The 12,955-nt window shown below is 42.3% G+C and overlaps 1 protein-coding gene across 1 annotated transcript; it reads left to right on the top strand.

Annotated features, from left to right (window-relative positions):
• The first annotated feature begins 500 nt into the window (after positions 1-500).
• On the top strand, positions 501-11,618 carry GRPEL2 (GrpE like 2, mitochondrial). Its single transcript, XM_077895956.1, has 4 exons — positions 501-657; positions 2,915-3,068; positions 4,097-4,178; positions 8,401-11,618. Exons 1-4 carry the CDS (start codon positions 581-583, stop codon positions 8,763-8,765), a joined length of 678 nt encoding a protein of 225 aa, XP_077752082.1. The 5' UTR covers positions 501-580; the 3' UTR covers positions 8,766-11,618.
• The last annotated feature ends 1,337 nt before the right edge of the window (positions 11,619-12,955 follow it).

The raw sequence follows: 12,955 nt of genomic DNA, 5'->3' as shown, positions 1-12,955 counted from the left end.
TCACAATACTCTTCCCCTCGACCGGGTCTTTGCAGACGCTGTTCACCTCTACCCGAGCCACCTTCTTCCTCTTTTCATCTACTCATTCTTCAGCTTCCAGCTCAAAGCATCACTTCTTCCGGACAAACTGCCCACGCTCGGCGGCCACGTAGTCTAGGCTTCGGCGGCACCGCGCCCCCCGCGCCCCCGCCCCGACCTTTCTACGCCCGCCATATTTTGACGTATTGTTTACAATTTCACGTAAGCTCGTTGCGGGGACAGCTGCGACCCCGGCCAGCGTCCGCGGCCGCCTTCCCGACCAGCACCCAGCCCGAGTCCGCGACGTGAACCCGCCCGACGCGCCCAACAAGCGGAGAGGGCCGGAAGTGTCGCGTTCCGTCGGGGACGCCGGCTAGGCACGAGCGCCGCGCGCATGCGCCCGCGCGCGCGCGCTAGGACAACCGGAAGTGTGGCGTTCCCGTTCCGGGGGGCTCTGGGCGGGGAGCGCCCGCGAAGGCTGCCGGGAAGCGTGGTATCTCGCTTCAGCCCGTCATTTGGAGCAAGTGCGCATGCGCTGCCTCCGTCAGCCGAGATCGGGAATATGGCCGCGCGGTCTGTATGGGCGGTCCGGCGGCTGGTGCAGCGCCTCCTGGCCTCGAAGGCAGCGTCTGAAGGCAGGTGAGCGAGGCAGGCCGCCGGTCGGGGATTGAGGATAGTGCGAGACGAGCGAGCTGGAAGGGCGGGTGCGGACTGGGGGGCGCGAGGTGACCCACCAAGCCTCGGCTGCTGCGATCCGGCGCTTACGGCCCCATTTTACAGAGGAGGAAACTGAGGCATACAGCTTCGCCTTCTTGCCGGGCCAAGGAAGGTGGTAAGAGCCGAGGTCACGTTCCGCCGAGGCGGGAACTGTTCAGCCTCGAGCATCAGTTGAATTGGGGGTGTACGTCTTCCAGCCCCCTTCCCTCCACTGGGGTGTCTGCAGTGAAAACGGGGTTCTCCCCGCGGACTCTCTGTGGGACCCTAGGCCGGCCCCCGGGCATTCCCTCGGCTTCACTTTACCTGTCGGTAAAAGGTCGTTGCCTTGGCCTCAAAGCAAGGCCCTTTGGAGTCCGCCCTTCCACCTGCCCTCGGAGCGTGTGCACAGAATTCCATTTCCTGCTCTTCACCTGGCGCTGCGGCACCCTTTAGGGATGACTTACCTTGCCGCCTGTAGAACCCTATGGCTAGTTCTCTTCTCTCGTTCAACCCAGAAAACCGAGGTTCAGTAAAGTTCCGCAACGTTTCCAGACTCCCAATACTCGGTAATCGTGGGACCCCGCTTGGAAGCCAGTCTCTAGAATCGGAGCTTTTAATTAGCGAGCGGTGTTCATTATTCTCAGGGACGACTCCGTGTTTAACTGCTCCTTCCTCAGAAAGAATAAAAAAAAAAAAAAATGAGTTGTAGGGTGAGTAAAGGTTGAACTTCTGAAATGTAAATTAAGCTGCGGGGAATCCGGAATTTCGCGTGATTGTGTGTCACCTTTTTTATCTTAAGGCACCTGACCTGGCACCTGGGTGTGAGGTTGAATTCAGGGCTTCCGGCTTTTTTAAGTCTTTTTGGCAGTTTGTATTGTAGGGAAGTGGCCAGAAGAAGAAAGTTTCGTTCTGATAAAATTTCCCCTCGCTCCAGTTCTGAATTGAAGGGGTCATCCTCGGCTCTCCTCTTCAGACTTGGGTTTTGGCCATTTTCTCTTTAAACTGGCCCTGGGAGTACATTGACCTACTTTCAATTGGATAAATGTAGTTTGTTAGGAGGAAGGAGATATTTCATCCTTTGTGATTCGCCCCAGATTATCTATGGTGACCATGTTTTCTGAACTAAAAATATAAAACCATATACAATCTGACACCAGGTTGTAATAACTGAGTGCAGGGCCGGCCTGGAAAGTCCTCTTGCCCATAGCTTTGTACTGAGGGTTCCCTCTCCCTTTCTTGAAGCCAACTCCTGTTACCTCCTTTAACTCTTTGCACGGATGTCACCTCACAACTGCTTTTCAAAATACGCCAGTCTCTATGAGTAAACTATTTGTCTTAAAGACCTTTTGTATTCACAGATTGATTTTTGTTGATTTTACTTCAAATCAAATTATAAGAATCCAGGAAGCGTAATGGAAACTTCCTTTAAAGAGGAGTCAGCTGCTACAAACCAAGATGTGTAAAGTAGTCCCTGATCTAAATGCCTTCCTTTGTAAACAACTATACGTCAGACGTTTGAGCTGTATGAAATTCTGGATTACAAACATGATTAAATCAAAGACGCATTTTATTCACCTGTTTATAGTTCACAGTCTGGAACGTATAGTGTTTTATATGTATTTAATTGACTTGGTTTTACATAGAAGTGAGTTCCCAACTCAGAATTTCTCTTAACACAGGTTCTCTTTCATAAGAGCCTCACTTACGAGCTTGTGGTCAAGAAAACTTTAGAATTCTAGGCCTGACTCCAGTCTAACACAGTCCCTTTACTGGGCTTAGTTTTCCCCATTTGTAAAATGAAGGCTTGAATCAGAAATGTAAGGATTTGTGTTTCGCATTCCTACTTCTGATATTGCCCTGCTGGTTCTGGGTATTAGAGCTTGGTTTTTTCTTGCTGACTCTTGTGTCCTCACTTCTGGCTATTTGTGCTGCCTTGTGTTCAGTATCCTGGTTCAACAGAATCTACTAGCTCTGTGATCTTATGCAAGTCAGAAGCCTCTCTGAGCCTCAGATTTCTCATTTACAAAATTGAAATGGTAATATACTTTCTCTCATACACCGCAAGATGAAAAGATGACTTAGGTAAAACCTGACAGTGGTGTCTGGCACTTAGTAAGTCGGTGTTGTTACTGTGACTGCAAGCAGTTTGGCTGTGTGTGATGGCGTTCCTTCATCAGGTATCACCTTCCTCCCTCTTTAGGGGATGGCCACATTCTTTCAGCACTGCCACCCAGAGAACTGCTGGTGAGGACTGCAGTTCTGAGGACCCTCCCGATGAGCTTGGGCCCTCTCTTGCAGAACGAACCTTAAAGCTTAAAGCTGTGAAACTGGAGAAGGAAGTCCAAGACTTAACAGTGAGTAGATTTTGTCTGTTCACATCCCCTCTCTGGTTGAAATACCCATGTACAGTTTTTGTGTCTGTTTTTTTTTTTTTAGATTAAATTTCTGGAACGCTTGGGTGGCTCAAGCGGTTGAGTGTCTGCCTCAGTGGTTGAGTGGCTCCAGGATCGGAGTCCCACATCAGGCTCCCTGCACGGAGCCTGCTTTTCCCTCTGCCTGTGGCTCTGCCTCTCTCTGTGTGTCTCTCATGAATAAATGAATAAATAAATAATTAAATTTCCTCTAATTGGCTCTTTACCTCTTATCCCATTTCTACTCTTGCTTAGTATATTAGGCAAAGTAGTCTACAGTAGTTAAAACATGTTATGTCACAGTACTTAGATACCTGATGTGACGGTAGCTTCAGAGAAGATTCAGTATGTGGCATGTAGTAAAAACTCTGTAGATACTTGTTGAATGAGTGTGTCATTTATCATTGTACTCTGCCAGTCAGACTACATCTGGCATACTCTGCCTTACTGGGTTGACAGACACGCTTTGAGGGCGATAATTAGAGAAGTTTCAAAGCAAGACCACCCAGAATGGTAAGGAGGTAGGAAAGCATGTCTTATGAGAGCAATTAAAGAGATCAAGGATTATAAGAATGAAAAGATTAAAGGAGCTAAACTAAGTGCCTTCAAATAGATGACACGTTTTTAAAACCTACTATTGGTTGTCCTAGAGTTCAGTTCAATGAAAGAAAGAGGGTGGCAGTATTGGCTGCATGTGAAAAAGGAAGCATTCTCTGAAGAGAATGAGCTTGAAAACTGTTAAATGTTCAGAGTAGGAGGCTGAATGACAACCTATCAGGGCTGCTGTAAAGAGTAGGTTCCTCCTTTGACTTGGGATTTGTAGTAGCTGATTTAAGATTCCTACAGCTCCTTTTTTTTTTTTTTTTTATAAAAACCTATCAAAAGGGTGAAGTTTATAAAGTAAGCAAAAAACATTTTTTCCCACCAGCAAGCATGTGTTTTCTGATCATTTTGACTCTGCTTTTGTTTAGATGAGATACCAGAGAGCTGTAGCTGATGGTGAAAACATAAGGCGCCGAACCCAGAGATGTGTAGAGGATGCCAAGATATTTGGTGAGATGTTTATTTGTTATAAAAATTAAAATACCTTTCAGTTTGGGGTGCCCGGGTGGCTCAGTTTTTGAAGTGTCCAACTCTTTATTTTGGCTCATATCATGATCTGGATCATGAGATCAAGCCCCACATTGGGCTCTGTGCTGAGCTTTGCTCTGGGCATGAAGCCTGCTTAGGATTCACTCTGCCTTTGCCACCACCACCACCACCACCCCCTTGTGTGCAGCTGTACATTCTCTCTCTCTCTCTCTCTCTCTCTCTCTCTCTCATTCTCTCATTCTCTCTCTCAAAAAAAAAAAAAAGCTTTTAGTGTAAGGATATTTACTAGTAGTTTTGCAAACTGCACATAGTAAAAGAACACATCTAGGTCCTAAACCAGTCCTACCCTGCCCTTCCATCCACTCTTGCCATATGCTTTCTGAGCTCTTTATTGGGAATGTTGCCAGGTGAACCATTTGCTAAAATAATGCTTGCCTTCATTTTGACCAAAATCTTTGTTAATTTTTCAAGCATGTACATTTAATGTTCTAGTGTTTATGCAATCAATTCTGTTTAACTCATTAATGAACAAGTGAATCATTAAGACATTCAGAGGAGAATCCAAAAAACAAGATGCATGGCCAATCAGGAACACTAAAATTTGCCTCATAGAAGCAAAACTGGTCTATATCCGTAGTGCAGTAATCAACTCTATCTCCAGCAGATAATTTTCACTACTATGGAGAAAAATCATTTGCATTCCCATTGGTATTTATAACTTACTGATTTATAACTCAAAGACAAAGGCTCAGCCCGTATGGAAGCAGATAACTCTAGAAATTGTACTAGATCATGTCTAGTCCAATTTGAAGCCTTTGAGGGGCACCTCCTGGCTCAGTCAGTGGAACATACAACTCTTGATCTCTGGGTTGTGCATTTGAGCCCCACATTGGGTGTAGAGTTGTTTAAAACCAAAAATTTCAAATACATGTGTATTCATTTGAAGGCTGCACATTAAAAAAAAAAAAAAAAGTAAAAGTCTTTCAGAAATTTTTCTTTGACTACACAACATCTTATTCCAAATGTGTTCGTGAAAGTGTTAGTAACAGGGATTGAAGGGTAGAGGGCAAATCTGTGATACTCCCCTTGCTCACAGTTTCATACAGAGTATTATACTTTGCACATAGAATGAAGGTGCTTCAGGGGCCCTTGGATTGTACCTAGTCCAATCTCCTTTTACAAGTGAGCTGAAAAAAGTTAATTGGTGACAGAACCCGAATCCATTGTCTTCTGACCCCCAGTCTATTATTACTTTCTCTGTATCACACTAGTTCCTGTTCTAGGATTTTATCTGCTGTTTGTACATGGGATTCACTTCAGTCCTGTCCTGTCCTGTCTAACCCCAGTGCTGTGGCATAGCCTTCTGCTTTTCATTCAGTGCTAGGGACATCATGTTTCATGGCTATGAGTATCAGCCAAATATTGGCCCTCAAATTGTATTACCAATGTTTCATCCAAGTTTTAGGTCTTATTTCCAACAACCAGGACAGGACTTAGCAAACTACAGCCTGTGTGTTAGTTCATAAATTACAGTCCTGAATTTCATTATTAAAAGTTTGTAGACATTTTCTTTTATTAAATAATCACCTACGTAAGATCCTGGATTTTTGCGCTTTGTCCCACAAAACCTGAAGTACTTACTATATGGCCCTTAATAGGAAAAGTTTGCTGACCTTTGAGCTACAAGGAATTTCTGTAGCAAATAAACGAACTGTGGTACCTGGGAAAGACTTCTTGCCTGCTTGAAGGAGCAGGGTGAGTTGGCTTACCAGAAGTCAAGCTTTGATGAGTTAGGAACGGTCTTGTATCCATTTCCTCAAGAATTGATAAGGTGCCCAGGAACAAACAAATATTAGCTAAACTCAATTTGGTAATCTAATTTATCAATTTATAGGGCAAAATGTGTCTAACAATGCACCACCAAAGTCATTTGCTTGGGTCATTTCCTTCTAGTGGCCAGGAATATTTAGAAAAAATGAAGATTGCTTGGGGAGCATGGACATAGAAAAAATAGCTTTTATTTGTTATTTAATTAATATGTAATATAACATGATCACTCTCCTTCCAGAAATAGTTTTATCTCAGTAACTCATCTTCTCTTAAACAGGTCATAAAGATTCTGACCCCCCCCCCCACTCCCAAGAAATGGTGCAGACGCCAACTTCCTGTTGAAGTAACAGTAATTAGAATAGAATCAGAGACTGTCCAAAGAACCTGGGCTTCTATTTACCCAAATTTATACAACTTGACTGAAGAGAAGCCAGGGTTCTTTATACCATGGCAGTGTACAAGTTAGCCCAGAAGCTTACCGCTCTCAAAATTCTAGGGGATCCCTAGGTGGCTCAGCGGTTTAACACCTGCCTTCAGCCCAAGGCGTGATCCTGCGGTCCCGGGATCGAGTCCCACATCAGGCTCCCTGCATGGAGCCTGCTTCTCCCTCTGCCTGTGTCCCTGCCTCTCTCTCTCATGAATAAATAAGTAAATAAAATATTTTTTAAAAATTCTAGTAGAGTATATGTAATCTTTTAATAGCCAAGAGACCTAATTGTTCTTTATGAGACATTCTTTTCTCTTGGGTACAAGAGTTTTGATCTAATCAGCATACTTTTCAAGCCTTTGGAGAATGAATCCCTTTTACCTTATCAGCTTATTTCATTAATAGCCATTAATATTTATGGCTGCCATCCCTAATGGAGGTAGGGGAAGTATCTTGTGGAATTTTAATCACACCAAGTCTTGTTCCCTGGAAATGCCTGCTAGTTTTACTCTTTCCTCTTCTTCACCTCCTCTCCTACACCAGACCAGGTCACAACAGCATTCCTTCACTTGGCTCTCCTGTTTCTTCTGATATTTTCTCTTCCTTCCTATCTGTCATGCCCCCAGTATCCCAAATCCATTATGTATGTTATTATTAGACTAATTTAAACCCTATTACACTTGTTTTGCTCAAGATGCTCTAATGGATATCTGTGATCCAGAAGTTAAAGATAGAATTCCTGCCTCTGTCAGTTGTTCCTTCCAGAATCTAGGCAGCAAGTCTAGGAAATCTCTTCTCTGTCATCTATTACTTCCCTATAGATGATCTTCCTTTTTACCTCTGAACACAGTTAAGGTGGCTGCCTGTTTTGATATATGTCCTTAAAACTGTCCCTGGATCGGGATGCCTGGGTGGCTCAGTCAGTTAAGCGACTGACTTCGGCTCAGGTCAGATCTCAGAATCTTGGGAACCAGCCCCACATTGGGCTCCCTGCTCAGCAAGGAGTTTGCTCCCTCTCCCCTTTGTGCCACTCATGAGTGCATTCTCTCTCTCTCTCTCTCTCTCTCTCTCTCTCTCTCTCTCTCTCTCTCAAATGAATAAATAAAATCTTTAAAAACAAAAACCTGTCCCTGGATTAAAACCAAATGAACCAAGTCCTTCACCCTTCACTAGCTCCCACCAGGGCTTTGCTGTTACCATAGGTATCTGTAATGATGACATTCCTCAACATTTCTGTAAGAAAAATCAAGATGCTGCAATTGGGAGTAATGAGATTTCTCAACAACTGAGTTTACTTTTAGAACAGTTCACAACTAAAAAGATTCTAAAAGTTTTGTGGCCTGTCTCCAGCAAGTATATATAACTTCAGAGCAGCCAGTTTGGAGATTTCATATGTGGAGTGTCTTGCTTTCCCGTCCCTCTTCAGCTGATCCTCAAGAATAAACCATTCTTGAATCCCCCTTAGCACAGTCTTGTCAACTAATTTTTGTATTATTGCCTCCTGCCCCACGAAATGCCAGTATCCTGTCAGTATCTGTTGAGAACACGTCTTAGCAAAATTAAGACATACAAGAATTTCCAAAATGTATGTAACTCAGTACTAAAGGTGAATAGCAATAAGAATACAAGAAACAATGATCCAGTTTTCAAAGGTTGGGTTTCTGAGTCTCCTGCATGCAATCTTAGGTTCTAACCATCTTCCCCTTTTCCTAGTAGGCTTCCCAGTCATTTGCCTTCCAAGAGAAACACTGGTTTGTGAGTTTAATTAAGGTGATAATTGTTGATGACAATTCCTGAGTTCTTTGTGGCAGTCTTCCCACCTCCTGGGGTACTCAGGATCTAGCCACTTATCTGGGCCTTCCCCATACTCCACCCCAAGAACAAAATGATTTCCTCACAAACAATAAAAGCGTCTGGTTTCTCTAGGAATTCAGAGTTTCTGTAAGGACTTGGTAGAGGTGGCAGACATTTTGGAGAAGACTACAGAGTACATTTCTGAAGAAACAGAGCCCGGGGACCAGAAGCTCACTCTGGAGAAGATCTTCCGAGGGTTATCACTTTTAGAAGCAAAGCTGAAAAGTGTGTTTGCCAAACATGGCCTGGAGAAGATGACACCCATTGGTGACAAATATGACCCTCATGAGCATGAACTCATCTGTCACGTGCCAGCTGGTGTCGGGGTACAGCCTGGCACTGTGGCATTAGTAAGGCAAGATGGCTACAAGCTTCATGGCCGCACCATTAGACTTGCTCGGGTGGAAGTGGCAGTGGAGTCTCAGAGAAGACTGTGAATGGCCCACAAGGAACTGAATATTCTCCCAGAGTACAGTCACCTGTGTTTCCTTTATTTATTAAATTAGGTTTGTATTGTACATGAGGTACTTCATGTGATCTGTTTTGGATTTAGTCATATTGGCTTTATTTCTAAGATACTCTACTGATTTAATGTGACCTGTTTGGTCTCATCAGAAGTCTTGCCATTTGGGCATTTGAACAATGTGACAAGTGATCCTATGGCCTTTGTCCAGATATGTTTAAGAAAATTATTTTAAAATTGGTACTCTGATGACTGTCCATTGAAAATCTTTTTAAAAGGTGGAAATGAATAGATGTTTGTGTATTTTCAACTCAATGTTTCTTTCTAATGGTCCCTGTAACAGGAATTAATAGGATCTTGTATTTCTTGGGAAAAGGAGATGATGGGGATTGGTTCAACATCCGGGTACTTAGATGATAAAGCTTTAGAGTTAAATGAAGTTAGATCATTTGGGTTGATTTTTATACACATAAATTTTTAAGACTTCCCCTTTTTGTTTTCCTTTTAGCCACCTTTTGTCCGTATCATCATCTCCAGGTAGGCCATATTCACACTCATTGTCCCTTTCCAATTCCCATTTACAAGGGCTAATTAGGGCCCAGGCAAGACTTGAAAGGCGGAGAGTATCAACAAATTCAAGATACCAGGTCCCTTTCAAGCAAATATGATCTAGAAACCTTGTGCTTTCTTTGCTAAGTTACCTTCCAATTATTTTCAGCCTCCCTAATCATTTCAGGGAAACCAAGGCAGTGCTGATAGCTAATGACCCAAATCAGTTTATGTAGATAATTTACCTACAACTTTTCTCTCCACTTCCCTTAAATCTTCCACTTTGTCAGATTTGCCTCATCATCCTTTATTAGATGATGCAGGGAGATGGTCAGGACAAAAATGTTAGGTTCTTACAATTTTTCATTTCATTTAGTTATGCCGAATTTTTTTTTATTTGTACTCACAAATCACTACCTCTCATACTGATATGCTTTATTTTCTAGTTTTTGTATCTGTCTTATGTCACACATATTAACATCTAGTTGTCTTTTATGTATTGACCTAGAATTAATGAGCCTGTGTGTTTATTTTTTTTTTCAGTTCTTACTTAGCTGGTGTTCTTTAAAAGATTTGCCTAACAAAATGGGCAAGTGAATGACCTACCAATCAGACTTTATAAAAGAGGTCAGTTATGGAGATTTTAATGTTAGAAGAGGCCTTAGTGATGATCTCATCTCTTTCAGCTTCTTAAGCATGAAAACATCTTTTTACGACTGGACTCAAAAAATGTCTAAAACTAGTAAACTAAATTTCAGTGAGAACTTGAATAAGAACAACTAGATTTTAACTTTAATCATTTAAGATCCAACAGTTCGTTTTTTTTTTTTAAGATCCAGCAGTTCTGTAATGAACATGCAAATATGTCCCCAGTGGACAAATATTGTTAGATGTCCAGATTGCAGAGGTTTAGGTTTTTAAGTTACTTATCCATGAAGTAAATCCATTTCTACTAGAACTTTATGACCCCATTCCATGGAGTGGTAAAGTTACCCTCTTAGACATCATAGATAGTTCTAGCACACTCCACATATGTATCAATAAAGCCATCCCCCAATGGGCCCTGCCATCTCCACCAGAATTTGACACTTAAAAAACAAATATGTGCTTTTAAGAAGCAAACAAAAGACTGGTGGGAAGATTTGAAAACCAGAACCTCTTTGGGCTTTCCACTAAGTGCGTACTGTAAATTTAATGAGCAGTCAGATTTCGCAATAAGAATTTGTCTTTTTTTTTTTTTGCCTTCATTCCTTTGAGATTGACAGAGGTGACAAGAAAAGGAGCCAATTACAATTACCTATGTGTTCTTGAATTACTAGCTGTCATTATCAGTGAGTTTGAACAACCATAATTTTAGGTATGGAATGTTCTGAGTACTTGAAGAGTTTTCTAATATTCCTTACAGCCTTCTGTTTAGCAAGTAGATTGAGAATAATTTTAGGTTCTTTTATTATTCAGTAGTTACACAGACTTAAAAGTGTAAAATTTAGAAGATGGAGCTATAATGGTAAGAATCTCAAAAACTTAGGCTCTTGGGAGCCAGAGCAGCATAATAGAGCATAGGCTCTGGAGGTATAGACTTGAACATAAATCCCAGCCCTGTCACTGTGTGACAATGGGCTCCAGTCATTTCACCCTTCTGAGCCTGCTTCCTTGTTTGTACAATGATTATACTTCCCTCACGGTATTGTGAGGATAAATGAAATGTGTAAATTGTCTACTACAATAGGCCCTCAAATATTTATTTTTATTACTTTTTCTTACACGTGTTGTTTTGCCTATTTTTTTTTATAGCTGCCTAAGGTCTAGGGAAAGACGAAGAAGACTGGTTAAGTGCTGCTTCTCTATAAAAATTGTAATTTAAGCAATCACAGTGACTTGTTTTCCTTCAAGCTTCTGGTTTTTCTGTGTTTTTTTAACCATAACGCAAGAAACCCACACTTTCTGGAGGAACAAGAAAATTGTGTCCATGCTCTTCATTATTTTTATCTTGACGGTAAAGTGAAAAGACATCTTAGGATATGTAAGGAAGTTTTGGCTCACTTGAAGAGGGGATCGTGGTGTTTCAGTACATGGATTCTATAAACCTTTTACAGATTTTCTTCACTGCCATAAGGGGATCAGTGTACTGATAAATTAATTGGTGCTCTTTCATGTCAAAAGGATCTAATAAGTGAAAAAGGTTCTTGTACACTAAAGCAAATCAAATGAGGAAAACTAAGAATGAAATAGAATATTCAGAAGCAACTTCAATAAAACCTGAATTGACATAACTGCAGTTCATGTGTTTAGTGTCTTCGTCTGCCTTTATATTGACATGGTCACTTCATTGCTGACTCACCTTGTCGACACTCAGCAGAGGCACCTTGAGATCCCACAGCATCCAAGCCGAGTGCACCTACTCGATGCTTGGTGTTGAAGTTTTGTCTGCTTTCCCACCTCCTTGGCCTTGATTCGTTCTGTTTCATATTATTTCTTAGATCTGGGCTTTTGTTTTTGCCTTCCTCTCTGGCATTGCCTTATTTTCCTTATACTTGCTTCTTGGTTCTAATTGCCTTACCTGCTTCAACCACTTCACTTGAACTGCTGGATTTCTGATCCTCTAAACCAGATTACTGACACGTGCCCTTACTCAGATCTTCAGCTCCCACCAGTCCTTGCCAAGCTCTGCGTGGCTTTGTCTATATATCTGCTTCTGGTATCCACATACCCAACATCTTAGCTGAGTGGCCTTTGGAACCAGCCTTTCCAGCAGTTTGGTCTTCGATTTCATTACTCTTCCAATCTTATCTGTATACCCTGGCTCCCTAATCCATTGTTTCCCATATTCCCAGTGTTAGTGTACTCTTCTATCTGCTCAGACTGTCCATTCGGTCATGTTCACGGTGGAGGTTTTAAAACATGGCTCCAAATCTTGAATCTGGACTTTGTGGTTGACCAATAGAATGTAGGAGAAGTGACTGCTGGTTTCTGCACCCAAACCATCCTATCTGGATACTCACCCTTAGAACTCAGTCTTCAAATTAAGAGTAAACTGAAAGCAGCTTGTGGAGTGGAACTGAGCCCTAGCTGAGAGTTCAGCTGATAGCCAACACCATCTTGTCAGGCTCCTCCAGCCCCTACTGGAACAGCCCCATCTGACACCTCATGGAACAGATGAGCGGATCTTGCCAAGCCTTGCCCAAAGCACAGATTTATGGGCAAAATAAATGATTGTTACATGTAGCCACTAAGTTTTGGGGCAGTTTGTTATGCAGCAATAGAGTGATAGAGTCACCCAGCTTCACTCCTGGTCTCCTAGTGTAAACCAGTACTACCTAACGATTGCCATGTTTTATTGGGAAAGTGATTTTTCTCTGTTCCTATGCTTCTATACCAGTAGGTTGGTTCAGTAACAAATATGTGAGACCTTTTGTTTGGAGGGGGGCGAGCTGAATTTTAAAGTTTTTTAAATTTACCCTACCAAAACACTACAAGAATCGGTTTAAACCAGTGCATAAGAGAACTTGGCACAAAGTGATGAATGCTTGTTTAACAAAAAGTTTAAGAGAGGGCAGCCTGGGTGGCTCAGTGGTTTAGCGCCGCCTTCAGCCAAGGGTGGGATCCTGGAGTCCC

Source organism: Canis aureus, chromosome 4 (assembly GCF_053574225.1).
Source record: "Canis aureus isolate CA01 chromosome 4, VMU_Caureus_v.1.0, whole genome shotgun sequence".
NCBI classification, from domain to species: Eukaryota; Metazoa; Chordata; class Mammalia; order Carnivora; family Canidae; genus Canis; species Canis aureus.
Note: the sequence above shows the minus strand (reverse complement) of the source record. Positions and strands in the feature narration are given on the sequence as shown.